Source organism: Desmodus rotundus, chromosome 13 (genome assembly GCF_022682495.2).
Source record: "Desmodus rotundus isolate HL8 chromosome 13, HLdesRot8A.1, whole genome shotgun sequence".
In the NCBI taxonomy this organism is placed as follows: Eukaryota; Metazoa; Chordata; class Mammalia; order Chiroptera; family Phyllostomidae; genus Desmodus; species Desmodus rotundus.
Genome location: NC_071399.1, coordinates 39,944,140 through 39,968,467, shown reverse-complemented (window position 1 = coordinate 39,968,467; position 24,328 = coordinate 39,944,140). Strand labels below are relative to the sequence as shown.

At 37.6% G+C, this 24,328-nt stretch overlaps 1 protein-coding gene across 2 annotated transcripts in view; it reads right to left on the bottom strand.

Annotated features, from left to right (window-relative positions):
- NALCN (sodium leak channel, non-selective) overlaps positions 1-24,328 on the bottom strand; it is a 380,160-nt gene that overhangs the window by 80,253 nt on the left and 275,579 nt on the right. For both annotated transcript variants that reach the window (XM_045186646.3, XM_024578981.3), the window contains exon 18: positions 7,241-7,314. In XM_045186646.3, the coding sequence (XP_045042581.1) occupies positions 7,241-7,314 (74 nt within the window). The remainder of the gene's footprint in view (positions 1-7,240; positions 7,315-24,328) is intronic.

Here is a 24,328-nt window from a genome sequence, read left to right as displayed (position 1 = left end):
TGGATTGAGTGCCAGCCTGAGAATCAAAGGGTCACTGGTTCAATTCCCAGTCAGGGCACATGCCTGGGTTGTGGTCCAGGTCCCCAGTAGGGGGCGCATGAGAGGTAACCACACATTGATGTTTCTTTCCCTCTTTTTCTCTGTAAAAATGAATAAACAAAATCTTAAAAATAAAAGAACTACTAAGATTATTCAGACGACATTTTGGGGTAGTCTACATGGCAAAGGCAGATGAGAAAACTGAGGATCAGATAAGTGAGCTGCTCAAGGTTATAGAGAAGCAGGGTCAGGCATCAGTCCAGACCTTCTAAGACCAAGTCCAGTATCCTATATTAGAACTGGGGGTGCGGGGCATTTTAACAGCACCCCTTCCTATCTTTAAATTCCCAGAGCACAGCCGAGCAGAGGCTCTAGCAGGAGTGAGGAGACACTGAGAGTGGTGGAAACCTTTTCCTTCTCCATTTTGTGTAGAGCTATTTGAATCATATGCCCTGAGGATATTGTAAATGTTTTTCTTTTCTTTCTTTTTAGTTTCTCTTCTCTTCTTTCTTTTTCTTTTTAGTTGTTTCTTTAAAAAAAACAGCATAGAAAAATGCCCATGAACAACCCATATACATGGACTCAATCTATTCTTAACATTCTAATTTATGGAGAGGAAAGATGGTGGTGAGATAGGTGGGAGCAGAGTCCACTTCCCCTGCACATGGGTGAAACACCTACCCAATCTACTGAGGAACAAAGCGAACAGCCAACAGCATTGCAGCGTTTATGAAGATAGGAGACCAAAAACTATAGAGGACACTGAAAAAACAGACAGTAAGGGAATTGTTTCAGGACAAAAAGGTCCCTGGGACCAGCACGGGGAACAGGGCAACTGCAGCCCCAGGCCCCTGCCCACAGGGCCTGCAGCAGGACTCCTGGGAGACAGCCGGGTTCATGGCTCCCCCCCCTGCCAAACAAGGCTTGAGCAGCCTGCAGAGAGACCTGGTTGCTTGAAGTGGCAGGGAGGGGAATAAGGACGAAATGTGGTAAACACATGGAGACCTTGGGCGCCAGCTGGGGAGAGTTGAGAGTTGGGCCGTGTTGTGCCCTGACAGGGACAGTCCCCTGTCTAGCTGGAGAGGTGGGCGGTGTGAGAGGACAGGCCCTTCCTTGTACTGAGCAGCAGGATTGAGCAGGAGGATTTTCTCAAAAAGAAAAAGACCCTTGGGGGCAGTTTAGGGAATTCCCCTGCAGCAGCAAATCCAGGCTCCTCTCCACCTGGCTGCCTGCCTGGCACTCCCCAGGGATGTGGGGGGCATTGATCCCAAATCCTAAGTACCAGGGGGAGTGTGTGCACCTTGGACGGACCGGAGACCACAGGCACCGACCGGGGAGTGTGCAATTCGGAGAGATGTGAGACCACAAGCATGGGGGAGAGTGCGAATCAAGGAAGGCCCCGAGTGCACACCCATAGTCAGGAGGAGGGTGAGTGCCAGAATCAGTGAGTCCAGGGGCCTCTGGAGAGCTGGGCCAGAGGCTGCTTGAGTTGGCTACAGCCAAAAAGACCAGCAAAACTGGCTTGGCTAGTTTGAAGACAGCAGGCTTGTGTTTTGTTGTGTTCTTTTCTATTTTTTATTTTTTAAAAGTAATTCTTTATTATTATATTTTTATTATTTTATCTTTCTTTTAACATCTTCTTCCTCTCCTTCTTTCATGTTCTACTCCTTCTTTCTCTCCCTTTATTTCTCTTCTTCCTTCCGTCTTTTTTTTTTTAAATCCCCACAGGTGAGACAATAAAACCTGGAACTGTGAAAAGACCAAAGTTGGACCAAAAGAGGGGGCATCCCAACAGCTGACACAGTGAAACAAATTTCACTTTGCTACTCCAGAGAACTTGCAAGATATTGTATATTTGTATTATTTTTTCATTATTCTTATATCACTTATTTTATTAGTATTTTTGTATCTCCTAGTGTGGCTAAATCTATTCTCTCACACATTACACCTATTTTCTTTTTTTTTCTGTGGTTTTATTTATTTTATTTTATTTCTGAAATTTTTATTGTTATTCAATTAGAGTTGTCTGCATTTTCTCCCCATCCCTCCAACCCACCCCCGCCAAACCCACCTCCCTCACCTGCCTCCACCCTCCCCCTTGATTTTGTCCATGTGTCCTTTATAGTAGCTCCTGTAAAGCCCTCTCCCCACTATCCACTCCCCATTCCCCTCTGGCTATTGTTACATTGTTCTTAATTACAATGTCCCTGGTTATATTCTGTTTGCTTTTTACTTGTGTTGATTACGTTCCAGTTAAAGGTAAGATCATATGGTATTTGGACATTGCTGCCTGGCTTATTTCACTTAGCATAATACTCTCCAGTTCCATCCATGCTGTTGCAAAGGGTATAAGCTCCTTCTTTCTCTCTGCTGCATAGAATTCCATTGTGTAAATATACCATAGTTTTTGGATCCACTCGTTTGCTAATGGGCACTCAGGTTGCTTCCAGTACTTAGCTATTGTAAATTGTGCTGCTATGAACATTGGGGTGCACAGGTTCTTTTGGATTAGAGTTTCAGGGTTCTTAGCGTATAATCCCAGCAGTGGAATTGCTGGGTCAAAGGGAAGTTCCATTTTTAATTTTCTAAGGAAACTCCATACTGTTTTCCACAGTGGCCTCACCAGTCTGCATTCCCACCAACAATGTGCTAGGGTTCCCTTGTCTCCCCATCCTCTCCAGCATTTGTTTGTTGATTTGTTTATGTTGGCCACTCTGACTAATGTGAGGTGGTACATCATTGTGGTTTTAATTTGCATCTCTCTGATGGTTAGTGATGCTGAGCATCTTTTCATATGTCTCTGGGCCCTCTCTATGTCCTTTTTGGAGAAGTGTCTGTTCAAGTCCTTTGCCTATTTTTTAATTGGGTTGTTTGTTTGCTGGAGTGGAGTCTTGTGAGTTTTATATATTTTTTGGAGGTCAAACCCTTGACTGAGGTGTCATTGACAAATATATTTGCCTGTACAGTTGGTTTACTTTTCATTTTGCTAACGTTTTCTTTAGCTGTGCAGAAGCTTTTTAATTTGATGAAGTCCCATTCGTTTAGTCTTTCCTTTATGTCTCTTGTTCTAGGTAACATATTGGTGAAAATATTGCTTGGTGGAATATCTGACATTTTTCTGATTATGTTCTCTTCTAGGACCTTTATAGTGTCACAAGTTATATGTGCCTTTTATCAATATTGAATTTATTTTTGTGTATGGTGTAAGTTGGTGATCGAGTTTCATTTTTTTTGCATGTTGCTGTCCAGATATCCCAACACCATTTGTTGAAAAGGCTATTTTTACTCCATTTTATGCTTCTTTCCCCTTTTTTGAATATAAATTGATCATAGACATTTAATAGGAGAGTTTTACAAAGCATTTAAGGAAGAGCTAACCCCTATACTTCTCAGACTATTACAAAAAATCCAAGAGTAGAGAAGACTCCCAAACTCTTTTTATGAGTCCAACATCATCCCAATCCCCTAAACAAGGCAAGGACACACAAAGAAAGAAAACTACCAGCCATCATCACTGATGAACATAGATGCTAAAATCCTCACAAAAGTAGTGGCAAACTGTATCCAGCAATACATAAAAAAGATCATAAACCATGATCAAGGGTTTTCATCCCAGGGATGCATGGATGGCACAATATTGACAAATCAATAAATATAATACATCACGTAAACAAAAGAAAAGACAAAAATCACATTACCATATCAATAGATGTGAAAAAATCATTTGATAAAGTACAGCACCCATTTATGATAAAAACACTCAGCAGAGTGGGAGCACAGGGAGCATACCTCAGTATAATAAAGGCCATATATGAAAGGCCTACAGCCAACATCTTACTCAACAGACAATAACTAAAAGCTTCCCCTCTAATATCAGGAACAAGACAAAGATGTCCACTTTCACCACTTGTATTCAGCACAGTATTGGAAGTCCTAGCCACAGCAATCAGACAAGAAGAAGAAATAAAATGTATACAATTTGGCAAGGAAGAAGTAAAATTGTCATTGTTTGCAGGTGACATAGTGTACATAGAAAACTCTAAAGATTCCATCAAAAAACTACTTGACCTAATAAGCAAATTCAGCAGAATAATGAGATACAAAGTCAATATTCAGAAATTGAAGGAATTCTGGTATACCAACAATGAAATATCAGAAACAGAAATCAAGATAAAAATCCCACTTGCCATAGCAACAAGAAAAATAAAGTACTTAGGCATAAACCTAACCAAGGAGGTAAAAGACCTGTACTCAGAAAACACAACACTGAAGAAAGAAACTAAGGAAGACACAAACAGTTGGAAGCATATACCATGTTCATGGATTGGAAGAATTAACATCATCAAAATGTGCATACTACCCAAAGCAATTTATGGATTCAATGCAATCCTTATTAAAATACCAATGACATATTTCACAGATATGGAGGAAATATTTCAAAAATTTGTATAGAACCATAGATGACCCCAAATAGTCTCAGCAATTTTGAGAAAGAATAACAAAGTAGGAAGGGTTACCATATCTGGCCTTAAGCCAAAGTATGGAAGGGTTACCATATCAAACTATGGCCTTAATTCTTGCAGACTAGTGTAGCAGAGATGAGGTAAACATTTTTTTTTTCAGAAGAAAATAGCTAAATGGCTATCCCAAATATCAAATTTGTATTCTTAAAAAACTCTTCATTTTTAATTCTAACTGTAGTCTCTTATGTCCTGAGATTCACTGGGTGACACAGCTTAAGCAGCCTTAAGGTGATCCCTCTCATGTTGTAGTGAGCTGGGCTGTAGTAAAAGTGCTACTGCCTCTGGGTATCTCTCAGACTGCACAATATTAAGCAATTCTGAGGGTGTCCCTATTCCCTGATAGTTTTAGAAATTTTACTCAGGTACCTCATACATTTTCTCTTTTTAAAACTACTTATGTACATTTACAAATCAACAACTAAATTTTCTTTTTATTGGAGAATCTCATGCATCCAATCCTTTCAATTTTGTGTCATCGGGGACCTATGAAATCAGTTTTCATTGCCAAACCAATCAGCTAAATCTCTCAGAAAAAGTCTGACTTTATTTTTCTATTCAAATAACATATTAACATATACCCTAGTGACAACTATGTTATTTCTAAGGCTTAACTCTAAGGTAGATAAATTCCTGGAAAGCTTGTCACCTGAATAGACTAGAAGGTGCTCTCCTTCTGGAGAAAGCCGTGTGAGAAGAGTCCCTGTGTTTGGCAACCCAGAGGATTTTTACATTCGAGAGAAATATACTACACAAAGTTTCACCTTTCTCTTGAATTGATGAGTGAGAGTTTCATGTTTCTTTTGTAAACTGGGAGGTGAATGAGGAAAAGGTGGTAAAAAAGAAAAAGTGGAAGATCAAATTTAAGAAAGAGTTCATAGGAAAGTGTGGCTCTGGAAATTGCTTCCTTCCAAGTATCTCCATTTGCCCAGGATCTGAAGGTCTCTGGGAGCCCATAGGACACATTCACATTAGTTGAAAGATAGTTATTCTGGACAAGCAAATAAGGCCATTTTGGTTTCTATTTGGCGGGTAGACTCTGAATACAGGCTCACAGTATTACAATCCCTTGTGGGCCATTTCTGGTTGAGGCAGAATTCTCTTTGTGAACACATTGACACCTGCAGGGCTGGTCCAGCACATGATCTGTTTTGTGTAGGCTGAGGAGAGACTTCAAGACCCTACCACACAGGTGGCAAACACAAGGCCTGCAGGCCAAATCTGGCCCTCCACCTTGTTTTATCCTGCCTGACACCTTGTTTCTACCCAGTGGCAGCAGCAAGCTCTTGCTTAACTGTTAAGAAGTAGTTACATGTATACAGTCCTAAAATTACATTTGGCCCTTTGAAGGCAACTGTGAGGCTGATATAGCCCCCTGGTGAAAATGAGTTTGACATCCCTGACCTAGTGGTTGGCCTTGCCTGAACTTATCTAGTTACAGCTTGGTAAAAAAAACCTGTAGTACAATGTAGTGTTAAGGTTGTACTCATGTAGTATTGATCATAATGCCAGAATTGAGCCAGTTGGAAGGAAATGGAAGTTGGAACCCATGTTGTTACAAATTTGCTTAGAAGCTTTCCTTTCTTTATTTGAATGAGACTTTTTAGGTTTATCTCATCAAATTCTGTGATGATAATATAGAAGCCCCAGAAATATTTATTCTCATTTTATAAAAGACACTCCAATACATACTCAACTCTATGCATGAATTATCAGCTAATATAAACAATGAATACATAGGATATTGTCTTGATTAGTTAGGATTATTTTTGGCATATAAATTTAAGGTACTGTTTAAAATTTAAATAGTTTCTCAAATCATGTATTAGCCTTATTTCTTCATTAGTTATCCAAGTGACAGTGATATGCATTCTGGAGAAAATGCTTTAATGATGGTTCCTATTAATGAAGGTAGAGGAGACAAGTTCCTTTCCCTTCACACAAGTTTGAAGAGGGCTTCCTGGTATAAATTTATCTGTTTACATTCTACCTCAAGCTCCCAATATTTAATGTGTCATTTATATGTGTCTATGTAATATACACACCAATTAATTATGTTCCCAATATTGAAAATGTCATTTACACATGTCTATGTAATATACACACCAATAAAAAGCTTACACATTTTTATAATGATCATATTATTCTCTATTATAACAGTCATAAAATACTCAAGTAGCTGGCTTAATTTTCCTTTCTAATATTTCATTTCAAGGAATATTTTAGAAATCAACATTAAAATGTTTTATAAGCATTCTAAAATGGATATGCTTTTGATTCTTATAGATTTTAGTCAAATTTATTCTTAATTTATGAATCATAATTACTTTTAAAAAGCTTACCCTTTTACCATTTTTTCACTTAGATTGTGATTGGTCCTTTAGCTATCACAAAAGACATAACACTTGTAAAAATAAAAGTAAGTTTTTCACCTTTTTGCCAAAGTTTATAATTTATGAAAATAAAATAAATGGCCAATTTAACTAATGAAATATTACTGTTTCAGGAAAGAAATTAATAATGTATTTGACATAATTTATAAGTACATAGTTAACTAAAACTACTTTCTAGCAGAAAGTATAATATATTGATACTCAGAATATCAGTTTATTAAAAAAGCTCTTTTTTGCTTAATATAATGCCACTGTGTTTAAATGTGTGTCACCATTTAACATTGTTACCTTAAGATTTTAGTGACTGCAGTCTCCTTTTCTAGAAGATTCCTTGCCCTGATGCTGAAAACAGACTTGCGGAGCTGTAAAGTTATTAATATGATTTTAGTTTTATAATACAAAGGGATAATATACTCACAAATCATTACATACATTTAATAGATAACACTATCAAAACATTAAACGTGATTTATTTTCACAAAAACATCATCATATGATTGATTCTATCATTTAATTTTATATTCTATTTTTACTTTTATTTAGGCAGAACTGTGGGCAAGCTTGTCATAGCTATGGGGGCAATGCACTGGTAACGCTCACTAGTAATGTCACCTTACATGTTGATAGGATATTCAGTTTCTAAAGAATTTAACATTGAAATGAATATAGGACTCCTTATTGTCATTGGTCAGTAAAATTTCTTTAATCCACATTGCATCTGTTTCAGGTTTTTGCCCTGTGGCCCAATACTAATCTAAATGATCAGGATGGAGGGAAATAAGAATAGTTTTCAATGTGTCTTCCTAGTTGGCAATGAAAAAAATGTAACTTAGAAAGAAAAGTCCTGGAGGCTGACTAAAAATCAGACGCATTCCCCAAACTCAGTGCTGGCCTGCCTGACAGCTACAGAAGTCAGATGGTGACAGGTGTATAGGAAGCCAAAGTGAGCAGGAGAAAGGCAGAGAAAGAATAGGGAAGCATATCATCCTAAGAAGATTCATTATAACAAGTAACTAGAAAATGTAACTCTAGTATTCAGACCAACCTGTTCATTTTGATCAGGGGATTATATTAGATTTCTTGAGCACTTACTGAGATTAGTCCCCACTAGAGATACAGGGTAACTAGGAATCAGAGTTGTTGCTTACTAGAGTTGAAAAGCCTAGTTACAAAGGAAAGGCTAGACACATTCGATACAGTAGATAGTGAAGTGCTAGGCAATATGTACAGTAGAAAAGATGAGAGGGACTGTAGGACTTTGGGTGGGGAAGAAATAGGTATGTCTGAAATAGTGAACTTTATTGAAGAAGTGAAGTTGTAGTGGGCCTTGGAGGACAGTTAAGATTTCTATAGGCCAAGGAAGCAGTGGGTGAAGGACTGAAGTTGGAAATGCATGCACAGGGCAAATTAATTTGGTGCAAACTCTAAGTGTTGAGCTAGGTGGGTCCTTAAGCAAGACAAGTGGAAGAAACACTATAAGGCATACTGTATTTAAACAAAGTTGAGGGAAGGAAAACAAAAACAGAAGACAGAACAATTCTGGATTCAGTAAAAATAGACCATCCAGTTTCTTATAAACAAGAGTTAGGTAACTTGAGGTGCAATGTCACAGAGCTCCAATTTGCAAACAAGCCTTTGAACAAATACTGTAATGCCTACCAGTATGTCCATATGGCCATAGCTGGAGAACTGGGAATCATAACTTGGTATTTTCAGCTACAACTGAACCTAGATAACATCATAACTGTCTATATAATCCTCGTATTTCACAGCAGATCTCTTATAAAGGGAAGGATAGTTAAACACATCGGCAATTTCTCTTACATGAGCAAAGGTGGCACTCTCATTGTTTTTTCAATTGGCTTCATTGTTAACTAGAACACTCAGGAAAATAAATTAATGTATAGACAAAGAGACAAAAGTGGATGTCATTTTCTTCTAGAAATTATATTTTCAGGGTAGCACACAAAAGACTGTCTACCAAGATGTATTATGAAACTTTCTTAAATCTTTTCTCTTCACCTGAAGATGTGACTTCTGGCATTGATTTGACTTCCTCACATAGACAGCATATCTCCTAAGGAATACTGTGGAGTCACTTTGGAAACAGAGGAATCAACTGAACTGTTCCATCATGGTGGCACTTCTCTTTTGATACCTAAGCAAACACAGTCCTGAGAAAGGCCCAGTCTACAGGGACCCTAAGACAGCAAGTTTTAGGAAAAGACTGAGAGCCTCACCAATCTTCTTTCATCTTCAAAGGACAACATGCCTTCACTATCTTTCCTTTAGTGTAAGTTGTTGGTCTGAATTCAATCACTTATGTACTGCCCTGCATTGAGCAGCCGACACATAAAACATTGTTCTTTATGTTTGGAAAAACCCTTACAGAAACTGGAGATAATGTTTATTACATTGTTTCCAAAATTATCTCTGTACTACCTAAGATTGCTAAAGGGCTACTAGATATCCTTTGTCCTAAACTTGAACTGATTAAAACAAAATATATTATTAATCTGTATCAGGGAGTACTTGAGAACTGGTTTTATAACTAAGAGAAGTAGTGAAAAAATATATTGTAACAGGATAATTTCAGATTCAGCTTTGGGATATTCTTGAAAGAAAAATAAATGACATATCAATATCTACATCTATATTTCTCTATCCATCTATCTATATCCATCTATTATCACCTATATATCTCTAATGTAATAGATAGCCTAGGTATGTATTTAGATAGTTAAATCTTTTAACTATTCTTTTTTGTATTGAATAAAGAAGGCCTATAGTGACTATCTAGTTATTCTTTCAGTTTTTCTTATTCTGTAGGATAGTTTTGCACATTTCTTTTAGCAAAGGACATTTTCTGACTTTTAGTTGCAAGTTCTTAGAGCTACACTGCTCTACAGTGCCCTCTCCTGGTTCCAAAAGATACTGGCAGGCACCTGAAATAACGATCAAAACACTTAAGGAATACAGAAATCTATTTTGTGATAGTCATTTTAGGTCTGAAATTGTAAATTTACAGCTATGAAAGGTGTCAGTAGTTGTTCATTCTGTTTATAAACATATCAGAGATTTAGGATTTAAAAGGAAGGCTGTGGGCGACCTGTTTACAGAGTTTGCACTGAAAAAAAGATTAGTTGATAAAGCTTCTCTTTTTGGTGGTTTTACTCTGTAAACCTAGTACATTCAATTCCACAAGATAACCATTCTTTGACTAAATCAATTATCAAAAGTAAATTAAATTTAAATATTCAGACATACAGAGGTAACATTTTGCCTTAAAAATTTTAGTTTAAAAGATAATTCCAGAATTGTGCACTTTAATATGAAATGTAAGAGCCTAGAAATTCAGATCAATTCACATATGGTTAGTGGCTAAGTAATTTGGAGTTGAAAGACACAGCAATAAATAGATCTAGTTGTGTTTTTTTGTTTGTTTGTTTGCTTTCGCAAGCCTTTTAAATTTTTAAACTCTGATTTTCCATTTTTTTTTCTCTACAATTGAAGATTCTAAGCTATTTGACCTATAGTTTCTGGGAGTCTGGATTTTTCTAGGTGCACATTCATGGTATAGTTCACATGTTACTCTGTCTTCTATATTTCCTTTTAGTTGTCAGGTGGATCCAGAGTTTCATCAGACTCAGGTCTGATCTCTTTGGCAAGGTCATAGGTGGTGTCACAGTCTTTCATCAGCAGAAACGTAATGTCTGGTCATCTGACTTTTTGTGATGTTAGCAGTACTAATGTTCTTTGCTTAAATCACTGATTTATGCAGTTTGTAAAATTATTTTTTTAATTTATTAGTTGGAATACTTTTATAATAAGATACTTCCTCATGTATTTACTTAGTTTTTATGTAATTAATTGGTTTTCTATCAGCCTCTTTAGGTGACCAATTATTACTACAAAAATGCCATTATGAAGTCAAGGATTTAAACGTATTTCATTGGTTTTAATCCATTATGGTTATATCCTATGATAGGTCAATTTATCCCAGCTGTGCTCTTTGGGAGATTTTTTTTTAAGTTGGCCCACAGATTCTTTTGATGTGACTCTAGTAGTCTTTGGCAAAGCTTCCCTGTTCTCAGGTATGACAAGTTGTTCTAAGCAACTCTTATATGCTTCTTATTCCAGATCAATACTTTTCTTTAAAAAGCCCTGGTTTATTTACTGAGAAACAGTGTTTCAGGATCATAATCTAGACTCCAAAGACACTCATTGCTTCTGAGTTAGTCATCGTTTTGAGGACTTTACCTGGGTTTATCCTATTTTCAACTTAAATTCAGGACACAGTTTTTACTTAAGAAGAAATGTTGATGTGAGAGAGAAACATCAATCTGTTGCCTCTCATATGCACCCCAACCAGGGACTGAACCTGCAACCCAGTCATGTGCCCTAACTGGGAATAGAACTGGTGAACTTTCACTTTGTGGAATGACATCCAACCAACTCAGCCACACTAGTCAAGGCTATAAAAGAACATTTTCCCATAGTATACTATAATGAAACATTGCCTGCTCGACTTAAAAGATTTGTTTTACACAAATATAAGCTATTATTTATCCTATATCCTACTTTCAAAAAATCTATACAAGCCAAATTTTTAAATTTTGTATATGAATAATTGATTTTAAGAAGAGCATCCCTAAAACACTAAGAGACCAATGAACTTTTCTGATTAAAGCCAGTATGGTTATAAGTATTTATATTATACATTTTATACATTTAGTGATTCCTTAAATCAGGGCTCTGTCACAACTTTCAATTAACCAGGATATTACTTCAATGTCTTCAAACACCTGGGAGTAATCACAGACCCATCAGGGAATATTAGATTCTTTTGGTATGGTGCAGTGCTTAGATATAAAGAAAGTTGTTTCACTTTAAAATGAAGCTATTAACATTATTTAAAAAAGAAAACACATAAGTATTTGACTAACTTTTTGATTTAGAGTTGTTAATAATACATTTCTGTTTCTAACTTGGGAAACATTTAAGAGGTCTTATTTTCCTTGTCTCCTTTTGACTATATTAACAGATTGATAGATAACAAGGGGGAAATCTTAATTTTAAAATAATGGACCATAAAGCACAAAATCATGGTCCAGTGAGTAGGGCTTGATGAATGTCATTTCTGCTGAAAAGGTGTAGTATACTTATTGCAATGGACCACCTTATTGAATAAGTCCCTCACATAAAATATAGTAATTGAAAATAAGCAATTACTTAAAATATATAGATTGATGGTGGTAACTCATTTGTCTGTATATGATTTATTTTATGCATCTGAGAACTGAAAATTAGTATCAAGATGCATATGAAAGATCATGTGTGTGGCAAGATGTTTCTATAAACTTTTAAAAAATTATCTGTATGCATAGGAAGAATTTAAAATTTGACCTGTGTAGGTGGTAACAAGATTTAAAAAGTCACATTACAATGTATATGCAGGTGAATATCATTATAATTTGATGTCTTAAATGTGAGTTTTATAAAAGTTAAAATATATAAAAATAAACATGTATGTGTACACACACGCGCACCTCTTTCACACTTTCTTTCTTATTTTTTTAAATTTTTATTGTTATTCAATTACAGTTGTATGCCTTTTCTCCCCATCCCTCCACCCCACCCCAGCTGAACCCACCTCCCTCCCCCACCTCCACCCTCCCCCTTGGTTTTGTCCATGTGTCCTTTATACTAGTTCCTGTAATCCCCTCTTCCCACTGTCCCTGCCCCACCCCACCCCACCCCCGCCCTGGCTATTGTTAGATTGTTCTTAACTTCAGTGTCTCTGGTTATATTTTGTTTGCTTTTTTCTTCTATTGATTATGTTCCAGTTAAAGGTGAGATCATATGGTATTTGTCCCTCACCGCCTGGCTTATTTCACTTAGCATAATGCTCTCCAGTTTCATCCATGCTGTTTCAAAGGGTATAAGCTCCTTCTTTCTCTCTGCTGCATAGAATTCCATTGTGTAAATATACCATAGTTTTTGGATCCACTCGTTTGCTGATGGGCACTTCGGTTGCTTCCAGCACTTAGCTATTGTAAATAATGCGGCTATGAACATTGGGGTGCACAGGTTCTTTTGGATTGGTGTTTCAGGGTTCTTAGAGTATAATCCCAGCAGCGGAATTGCTGGGTCAAAGGGCAGTTCCATTTTTAGTTTTCTGAGGAAATTCCATATTGTTTTCCACAGTGGCCTCAACAGTCTGCATTCCCACCAACAGTGCACGAGGGTTCCCTTTTCTCCACAACCTCTCCAACACTTGTTGTTTGTTGATTTGTTTATGATGGCCATTCTGACTGGTGTGAAGTGGTATCTCATTGTGGTTTTAACTTACATCTCTCTGATGGCTTGTGATGCTGAGCATCTTTTCATATGTCTCTGGGCCCTCTGTATGTCCTCCTTGGAGAAGTGTCTGTTTAGGTCTTTTGCCTATTTTTTAATTGGGTTGTTCATCTTCCTGGAGTGGAATCATGGGAGTTCTATATATTTTTTGGAGATCAAACCCTTCTCTGAGGTATCATTGGCAAATATAGCTACCCATACAGTTGGTTCCCTTTTCATTTTGCTGCCTTTTTCTGTATCCATGCAGAAGCCTTTTAATTTGATGAGGTTCCATTTGTTTATTCTTTCCTTTATGTCCCTTACTTTAGGGGACATATCAGTGAAGATGTTGCTGTGTGGAATGTCTGAGATTTTCCTGCCAATGTTTTCCTTTAGGAGTTTTATGGTGTCACAACTTAAATTTAAGTCTTTTATCCAACATGAATTTATTTTTGTATATGGCATAACTTGGTGGTTGAGTTTCATTTTTTTTGCATGTAGCTTTCTAGATCTCCCAACACCATTGTTGAAAAGGCTATTTTTACTCCATTTCATGCTTCTTCCCCCTTTGTCAAATATTAGTTGACCATAGAGGCCTGGGTTTATTTCTAAGTTCTCTGTTCTGTTCTATTGGTCTATGTGTTGGTTCTTATGCCAGTACCAGGCTGTTTTGATTACAGTGGCCTTGTAATACACTTTGATATCAGGTTTTGTGATCCTTCCTACTTTGCTTTTCTTTCTCAAAATTGTTGCAGCTATTTGGGGTTGTTTATGGTTCCATATAAATTTATTAAATCTTTGTTCTCTATCTGTGAAATATGTCATTGGTACTTTAATAGGGATTGCACTGAATCTATAAATCGCTTTGGGTAGTATGGGCATTTTGATGTTGATTCTTCCAATCCATGAACATGGTGCATGCTTCCATTTGTTTGTGTTTTCCTTAATTTCTTTCTCCAGTGTTGAATAGTTTTCTGAGTACAGGTCTTTTACCTCTTTAGTCAGATTTATTTCTGGTACTTTAATTTTCTTGTTGCTATATCAAATGGGATTTTTATGCTGATTTCTGTTTCTCATTTTTCATTGTTGTTGTAAAAAATACCTTTGATTTCTGAATACTGACTTTATATCACACTGTTTTGCCAAATTCACTTGTTAGGCTGAGTAGTTTTTTGATGGACTCTAAAGGATTTTCTATATACATAACATGTCAAATGCGAATGATGACAGTTTTACTACCTCCTTTCCAATTTGGATGCCTTTGATTTCTTTTTCTTGTCTGATTGCTGTGGCTAGGACTTCCAATACTATGTTGAATAGGAGTGGTGAGAGAGGGCATCCGTTTCTTGTTCCTGCTCTTAGTGGGAAAGCTCTAAGTTTTTGTCCATTGAGTATGATGTTGGCTGTAGGTCTCTCATATATGGCCTTTATTATGTTGAGGAATGCTCCCTCTACTCCCACTTTGTTGAAAGTTTTTATCATAAATGGGTGCTGTACCTTATCAAGTGCTTTTTCCACATCTATTGATATCATGTGATTTTTGTCTTTGCTTTTCTTTATGTGACGTATTGCATTTATAGATTTGTGAATATTGTACCATCCTTGCATCCCTGGGATGAATCCTACTTGATCATGGTGTATGATCTTTTTACCATATTGCTGGATGCAGTTTGCCAATATTTTGTTGAGCATTTTAGCATCTATGTTCATCAGCGATATTGGCCTGAAGTTTTCTTTATTTGTTATGTCTTTATCTGTTTTGAGATTACGATGATGCTGGATTCAGAAAAAGTTTGTGAGTCTTCCATATTCTTGAATTTTCTGGAATAGTCTGTGAAGGATAGGGGTTAGCTCTTCCTTAAATGGTTTGTATAATTCTCCTGTGAAATCCTCTGGTCCAGGGCTTTTGTGTGTTGGAAGCTTTTTGATTACTGCTTCAATTTCATCAGCTGTTATTGGTCTGTTCAGGTTTTCTGCTTCTTTTTCATTGAGTTTTGGAAGATTATACTTTTCTAGAAATTTGTCCATGTCATTTAGTTTCTCAAATTTCTTGGCATGTAGTTCTTCACAGTAATTTCTTACAATCTTTTGTATTTCTGTGGTATCACTTGTAATCTCTCCTATTTGATTTATGATTGTGTTTATTTGGGTCCTCTCTTTCTTTCTTGATGAGTCTGCTTAAAGGCTTCTCAATTTTGTTTATCTTTTCAAAGAACCAGCTCCTAGATTTATTGATGCTTAGAATTGTGCTTTTAGTCTCTGTGTCATTTAATTCTGCTGTGATCTTGGTTATTTCCTTCCTTCTACTTGCTCTGTGCTTTCTTTGCTGTTGTTCCTTGAGATCTTGTAGGAGTAGGGTTAGGTTGTTTATGTGAAATGTTTCTATCTTTTTCACGTAGGAAGTTTGCTATGAACTTCCCTTCAGGACTACCTTTGCTGTGTCCAATAAGTTTTGGATTGTTGTGAGTTCATTTTCATTTGTTTCCAGAAACTTTTTGATTTGTTCCTTGATCTCATTCTCGACCCATTCATTGTTTAATAGCATGCTACTCAATCTCCATAAGTTTTAGTGTTTTGGGTTTTTTTCCTTGAGGTTGGTTTCTAGTTTCAGTCCTTTGTGGTCGGAGAAAAAGCTTGATATGAATTCAATTTTCTTGAACTTGTTGAGGCTTGTTTTGTGTCCTATCATGTGGTCTGTCTTTGAAAATGATCCATGTGCATTTGAAAAGAATGTGCATTTTGCTTCTTTGGGATGAAGGGCTCTATATATATCAGTTAAGACCATTTCATCGAGGGCATTGTTCAATGCCACAATATCTTTGTTGATATTTTGTTTGGAAGATCTGTCCATCTTTGACAGTGGGGTGTCTCAACCCCCTACTCTAATTGTGTTACTGTCGATATATTTCTTGAAGTCCTCCAAGATTTTCTTTATGTTTTTGGGTGCTCCTATGTTGGGTGCATATATATTTACAATGTTTATGTCTTCTTGATGGGTTCTTCCCTTGAGTATTATGAGGTGACCTTCCAGGTCTCTTTTTATGGCTCTTTTTTTGAAGTCTATTTTGCCTGATATGAGTATTGGTACCCCAGCTTTTTTTTCCTGTCCATTTGCTTGGAATATTTGTTTCCAGCCTGTGTAGGTCTTTTGTTCTGAGGTGGGTCTCTTGTAGGCAGCATATGTGTGTGTCCTGATTTCTTATCCATTTCACTATTCTATCTCTCTTAATTGAGGCATTTAATCTCTTTACGTTTAAGGTTGTTGTTGATAGATACTTATTCATTGCCATTTTTTCATACCTGTGTTCTTCTCTCTCTCACTTTTATCCCTCCTGTTCTTAAAGCAGTCCCTTTAGCATCTCTTGCAGAGCTGGTTTGGTGGAGGTGTATTCTTTTAGACCTCTTTTGTCTGGGACACTCTTTATTTGACCTTCTATCTTGATTGAGAGCCTTGCTGGGTAAAGTAGTCTTGATTGCAGGCCTCTGGTTTTCATTACTTGGAATATTTTTTGCCATTCTCTTCTGGCTTGGAGCATTTCCATTGAGAAGTCAGCTGCTAGTCTTATCAGGGCTCCCATGTATGTTACTTCCTGTTTTTCCTTTGCTGCCTTTAAGATTCTCTGTTTGTCTTGGAATCTTGCCATTTTAATTTTAATGTTTCTTGCAGTGGGCCTCTTTGGGTTCCTCTTGATTGGGACTCACTGTGATTGCTGTACTTTTGTGACCATTTGTCTCATCAAATTAGGGAAGTTTTCCATCATTACTTTTTCAAGCTGGTTTTCTATCCCTTGCGCTTCTTCTTCTCCTTCTGGTATCCCTATTATATGGATATTATTCCATTTCATGTTGTCCTGTATTTCCCTTAATTCCTCTTCATTCTTTCTGAGCCTCTTTTCCTTTTCTTCCTCATTCTGCGTATTTTTTTCTACCTTGTCCTCCAACTCACTGACCCAATCCTCTGCTTCATTGAGCCTGCTTTTGATTCCTTCTACCGTGTTATTCAGTTCAGTAATTGCAATCTTCATTTCCTCTTGGCCCTTGGTGATAGTTTCTATTTCCTTTTTCATGTTGATATAGTTTGCAGTGAGTTCATTGTAGTTTCCCTGTAGTTTTTGGTAATTCTCTGTGAGGTCATTGAGCTTCCTGATAACCATTGCTTTGTAATCAATATCTGATAGTTGACTTGCCTCTGTTTCATTTAGCATTCTTTCTGAGGCTTCCTCCTTTCCTTTCATCTGGGGATTGTTTCTTTGTCTTCCCATTGTTTGTGAGACTCTTCTTGTTAGCCTCTGCTTCTTAAATTGATCTGTTCTGACTCCCTGGGTTTCTGGTGTGAACTTCTATGGTAGGGGACCTGTGAGATTCAGTGGTGCAGTCTCCTTAATCTTCTGAGCTTTCTCATCTTGGGCTGTCATTTATGTTGGTTCTCTGTATGTCTTTGTGTTTTGATTGTTTTGGGTTCTTTCTTTGGTGGGTCCTTCCCTCCTGCTGGTTAACTGAGGGTCAGTCCAGCCACCATGTCTTGTATTCTGTTGTTTGTGGCCGGGCTCCCAGTGCCCTTCTTCACCCAGCCTACGCGTTCAGTCTACCAGCTGCACTGTCTTTGAGGTGCACCAATTAGGGGCAAGTCACACACCACCTTCATGCTCTTGGCTGTCCTAGATGCTAGGGACTCTCAGAGTCTCTTCAGGGTAGTTCAGCCCCCCCCCCCCACTGAGTTAAGTCTTTCTTGGGATTGCTGGCTCCCTGAGCCCTGCAGCTCTTGTCTGCGGGGTTGTCTCCGCCTTCCTCTTAGAGAGCTAGTCAGTCTCTCAGGGCAGGGTGCCCTGTATCTGCCACTGGGGATGCAGGTGCATGCCTCCTCTGCTGCTGCCTGGGGGTCACTGGGGTTGGGCGCCAGGTGCAACTGGATGGTGGGGTCATGTGCGTGCTGTCCCTGGGGCAGTGGGTGTGAGCACTCAGCCTCTGCTGTTGCTGCTGCTCCTGCTGCTGCTGCAGCTGCAGCAGCTGGGGTGGCAGGGTCAGGCAAGTTCCTTCCCTGTGGCTGCGGGCCTGAGAGCTGGTCCTCTGCTGCTGTGGGGACTTGGGGGGCAGGGTGGCACAGGAGGCGGGGGCAACTGCTGCAGGAGAATTCCCTAAACACTGCTGAGTACCTCTTTTTTCTCTTTTTCTTTTTGAAAAATTCCTCCTATTCAAGCCTGCCACTCCAAACAAGTACCTGGCCTCTTGCACAGCCCAACTCTCCAACCAGACCAGGGACTGTCCCGGTCAGGGTCCGTCACTGCCCAACTCTTCTCAACTGGCATCCACAGCCTCAGTGGGTGCACTTAGACCCTGTGTGTGCGCCACTTTATCCTTATCCCCACCCCTTGTGATTTCAAGCATCCAGGTCCCTCCTGGTGCTGCTCAAATCTTGTTTGGCAGGGGAAGGAGCCATTGACAGGGCTCTCTCCCTAGAATCCTGCAGCAAACCCAGCAGGCACCTGGCCTGGGGCTGTAGCCACCCTGGTCCTCCTGCAGGTCCAGGGACCTTATTGCTCTTAAGCACTCTCCTTACAGTCTGATTTTTCAATGTCCTCTACAATTTTTGTCCTCCAATCTTCATATATGCTAGGATACCACTGACTGTTCACTTTGTTCCTGAGAAGATGGGCTAGATGTTTCCCCCGTGCGCAGGGGGAAGTGGACTCTGCTCCCACCTATCTCGCTGCCATCTTCAGGATAGTGTGTTTCTTATCTACTATGTTTTCTTCATTGTTAAGCACTGTGTAGAGTTTGTTTTGAAATATATTTCAAGATTGAATAAATTTATTAATGTTAAAAGATGATTTTTCTGTTCTACATTTTTAATGAAATGAATTCTTGAAGTAAATGTGAATCACCTAAAAATTACAAAGGAGGAATATTTTGGAATTTATCAACTCACTGGATATATAGAAAAATATTGCAAAGCTAGAAATTAAATGACTGGAAACTTAATTCACTTATTTTTGCAGTTCAATTTTATGACAATGCTTTAGTCACTAAAGTAGTAGCCTGTCATTGTAAATTTGGCTAAATCTTCAATACCTTACATCAGCTAGACTAGTATAGTGATACTGATGTTGCAAAAAGTGCGGAAAGGGCAATATTTACAGTTATTGAAAAACATTAGATGTGTCTAACACGCAGTGTTTACTGATAAGAAATTAATATATGGTAGTTAAACTTAAATTATAGAAGTAAAAGAAAATTACTTTATGGTTATAGCTCATATAAGCAGAAAGACAAAAACAAAATCTGCAGGTTTTTTAAATGAAGGAATTTATGATTCTGGGAGAAAATGTCAGATGCTTTTAACCATGCAGTTGTTAGTGAATTTAAAATCCATGGTAGTCTAATGCAAGGGAGTAGGTCTCCAACTGTGATTCAATTGTACATGAACTTCAGATCAAAATAACAAGAACCTCACCAGCAGCAGAAACTACAACATGTTGAGGTTGGAGCATCACTTAATGGTAAATAGAACTTGGAAGTAAAACTATACTCAAAAGTAGAAACAAATGTAAATTTTAAAGGTAAGTTTAGCAGCAACTTCAGCTCTCTGACATTTGTTTTGGAGACAGTACCAAAAACTCTTGATGAAAAGCCTTTGGTATTATCTATAAAATATGTGCAATCCTAGCCTGATTTACTTTTGGCCCTCTATGAAAGTACTCCCGAAGAATGCAAATAAATTACATATAACCCCAACCTAAAAATGATTACACAATTAAATATTCTGCATAAAAATAATTGATAGAAAATTCCTATTCTCATGTTAGTTTAAAGCAGAAAATGTGTTTTTTATCCAGGACCCAGTACATTTAAAGGTCCTCAATAAATGACTGTTGAATAAAAGAATGTGCACTCAAATGCAGCCATATTTTAATCTGAGCTCACAAAGATCAATACAAATGAAAAAAAAGTTTTCACTTATTTTTTTTGTTTCCTTTCCATTATTGTAAATAAATGAGCAATCAATTAAATACTAAAACATTTTTGTGCTAAAGAGAGAAGTATGTACATAAGGTTTTCATGTTTGGTCTGATGAATACCACTCTTCTTTTCTCTGGACCACACACTACATCATATCTTTGCAAAACAGGCCCTGGTTAGGTGGTAGTGTCATACAATCTCCTACTCTTCTCCTAGAGAAATGTCTTGAATGGCATTGCAGAGATGCTAAGCTATTATTTTGGAAATTTTTTTCAGAAGAGCAAAAGCCCTAAAGATGAAAATAGACTGTTCTCTTTTTTAAGTGAGCAAACGTTCATCCTGGAAATTACAGATCAGGATGAATAACTTGCTATATGTGGAGTTACTGGAACAAATCATCAAATACTCTATAATCACATAGAAAATTACAAAGTACTGTGAACAATCAACAATACTGTGTGAAGAGTGAATCTTTCCAGAACAATTTAATTTACTTTTTGAGGGTCTAAGACATGAGACAGGCAATGGGGGTAGTAACTAAAATATTATTAAAAAGCAGATTAAAAAAAAAGTCTCATGGACACTAAGGAAAATAAACCAGGACTTAATATACTGTGCTCAACTACACTGTTATAGCTGAAGGCTCATCTGTTTAACTAAAGACATTTGTCTCCATTGATTAATATAAGTCTATTTGCTGAGTGACCTCATGGTATGATTTCTTCTTATCTGGTATGATAGGCACATAACATATGCTATGCAGTTAACATTCATTATTTAATTCTCATTAAAAACCTTAAAATAATAATTATCTCTATTTTATACGTGAGGATTGAGGCTGCATCACCTCATCTCTATTCTCTGCTTCTCACAATCTGTTATGTCAAGTGTGTTATGGTGTCCATGACTTTCCACATGCCTCCCCCACTGCCCCAAGCACCTTCTTCCTATATTGCTGTCCCATAAGAAGGACTTGGGTTTTGTCTCGTGTTCTTGTAATACTTTTTATTTTCATACATTTACATGTGTTTTCTCACAGCCGAGGAGAGTGTCAGATGAATAACAGATGCTTCATAAATGTTTGTTGAATGACTGAGTGAATGGTGAAGACTTATGAAAAAGGTAAACAAAATATAGTAATTACTTTGATCATTTCCCTCCTTATTTTGTACATTCATTTTGATGACTTAATCTGGAACTTGCTATGTGCTTCACAGAAAGGAGGCAGGTAAAAGAGCACTGAGGGGCATTTGGTCCTGTCCAAAGTATCCATGGAGACATGTGGCCCACACCAAAGGGTCCTTAACATTTGATCCCATCAGAAGGTCCACACTTAGACAACTGCCAGTGGGTTCAAATACAAGGTTTATTTATACTTTTGGTTTATAGGATTAATCCATAAAATGCTATCATGTTTTATTAGTCCAATAATTGTGTTGTGACTGTATTGTATTACCAACAATAACTCTTCTTGAATAGCACATAGGGTTAGGTAGATGGTTTAGGGTTCAGATGTTGCAGATGTGTGAGATGTGTATTAACTATGAGGATCAAATGACTCTATGGAGATTTTGGACGCGACCAAATTTCATGGATCTTTTGGCATGGCCTAAATGTCTTAATGGATGTTTTAGACAGGACCAAATGCCCACTAATCATAAGAGAGAGAGAGAGACAGACAGACAGACAGAGACAGAAAGAGCAAGTGCAGATATTGCCCTATTTGAGAAATATTCACTCTTCTTTAACATACAGGTTCCAATACTTTATAGGTGTTGGCTAAGACAACCCTCATCCCTCCATCTGTCTCAGGTTGATATAACTGTGAGGTTTACTCATGTTCTTCACACAATTGCAGGTTCTGACTTCAGAAATGGCACACCATCCAGGAATTACTAGAAAGCCAAGTTTACATTTCACTTTATTAACAAGCACTCTACTTAAGACATCTATGATTTAATTTCTATAATATGGAGAAAAATAGGTAGAAAATCGTTGACTGATTTTCTTCTGCTTGGAAACTAGTAAAACTGCTCTCAAGATATGCAGGTTTGCCCTGGCTGGGTGGCTCAGCTGGCTGGAGTGTCATCCCTTACACCAAGGTTTGCAATTTGATCATTGGTTGGGGGCAAACCTGTCTTGCTGGTTTGATCTCCTGCTGACTGGGGTGCATAAAGGGAGGCAACCAGTAAATGTTTCTCTCTCACATCCATGTTCCTCTCTCTCCTTTCCTCTGTCTCTAAAATCAGTAAGCATATCATGTGAGGATTAAAAAATATATACATGCAGACTTACCCTTTAATCAGGAAGAAAAGGAACCCTTTCATATATGCCCCAGATATAGGACAGGTGTGGGAAAGTGGGAGGAGAAAGGAATGTGGGAATTAGCTCTTGTGTACAGTTTCTTTGGAGACTGGGAGGGTAGCCTTTCCTCTCAAGGATGAGGAAGACAAACACCCATTTCCTGTCCTTTTCCTTTAGCATCTGGGCAGGCCAGAACAATGGCTTAAAGATTTTATATTTCTGTTTGCTTGTTGTTTACAGGGAAAAGGACAGGTATTTTAAACCATGTGATAAAGGTAATCAAACAGGGATATTTTTAAATGCATGGTCTCTACGAAATGAGGTTACCATGGGAATTACTTATGATTATTCAAAGCCAGGGTAACTACTCTGACAACATCTTGCCTAAAGCATGCTTTCCTGTTTCCTGTGTTGCTTAAACACTCCTCCCACCCCTCAGCTTTTGTTGTCATGGTTTTATTTCCCTCTCAATTTGTGATCTTTAGGTTCCTGGGACTCAGTATTTTCCCTGGCAAGAGGAAAATGCTTCCCTCTAGTGTAGTGCAGTTTCCCCTTACCAGAATTCATTAAACATAAGTCTTATTTTATGGTTCCTTTGCCATATTATAAGAATCATTGATAAGATAGTCTATCATTTTTAAAAAAATTCTTATCATTCTTTCATGAAAAATAGTCTCAATTTATATGGCACAGTGATGGAAAAATTTTTCACATAATGTGAAGTACCTTGCTGTGCATTTGACACTAACCAGCATTTCCAAAATCAACTGAGGTTGTAATGAAAATTTCCTGATACTTTATTAAGGGAGCTAGTCTCTGTTCAGGATTTTTGTTGGTGTTTATGTATGTTTGTTTTTGAGTGGCTTTAGGGTTTCTTAAGAAAATTGAAAAGGGCTTGCCATATTAAAAAACTAAAATACCAAACTGCTTTGTCTTTGATTTCTGCTTCCTTTAAATCCTCCCTACTGAAATTTATTAAGTAGAATTGTCTGTTTTGGGTTGCCTGGCCCAATGGCACATGACAAAGATGACAAATCCTAAGTATATTTATGAAGAACTCCAAGAACAGATGGGAACTGAAGCAAAAAGAGTGGATCCTGAAAGATATTGTTAAGTTTACTTTTCTGGCAACCTAAATAAAGTCAAAGCTTTAAGAATGGATGGCTGCACAGGTAAGTCTTGCCGCTGCCACAATAGGGCAGCGGCCACTGAGACGAAGAGAAAATAAGCTCTCTACATCTCACTTTCTGCATTGGAACATTTGCACAGATCACGAAGGCTGTAAGTGGATCAACAATATTATTCCAACTGTAGTAAAATCTACATAGGGGCCAACTAGGCTTACATTACATGGAATGAAGCCTAACCATCGTCAATAATTTTTCTTGTATTGGATTATGTACTGTGTGCTTCAGTAAATTGACCTTATAGATTGGGGACTGCCAGCGGTCTTCAAAAATTCTAGTTTCTTTTAGGTGCTGACTCACTTGGATACCACCAAGAAGCAACTGAGAAGCAGTGTGTTGCCAGTTCATTATATTTTAGGAGATTATGAGAAAGGCTCAAGTGTAAGTTTACAAAAATAAAACTAATTGTTATCTTACATTTGGTTAGTTAAAAATAACTGATAAATAAGAAGATTTTAAAAAGCCACAATAATATAAGGACAATAAAGAAATCAGACATGGCATTTGAAGGTCTCTCAGTGTAGCCAGCACAGAGATCTCTGGGACGGGACGATGGCGAGCACACCAAACTCTCCTTAGACTCAGTGCC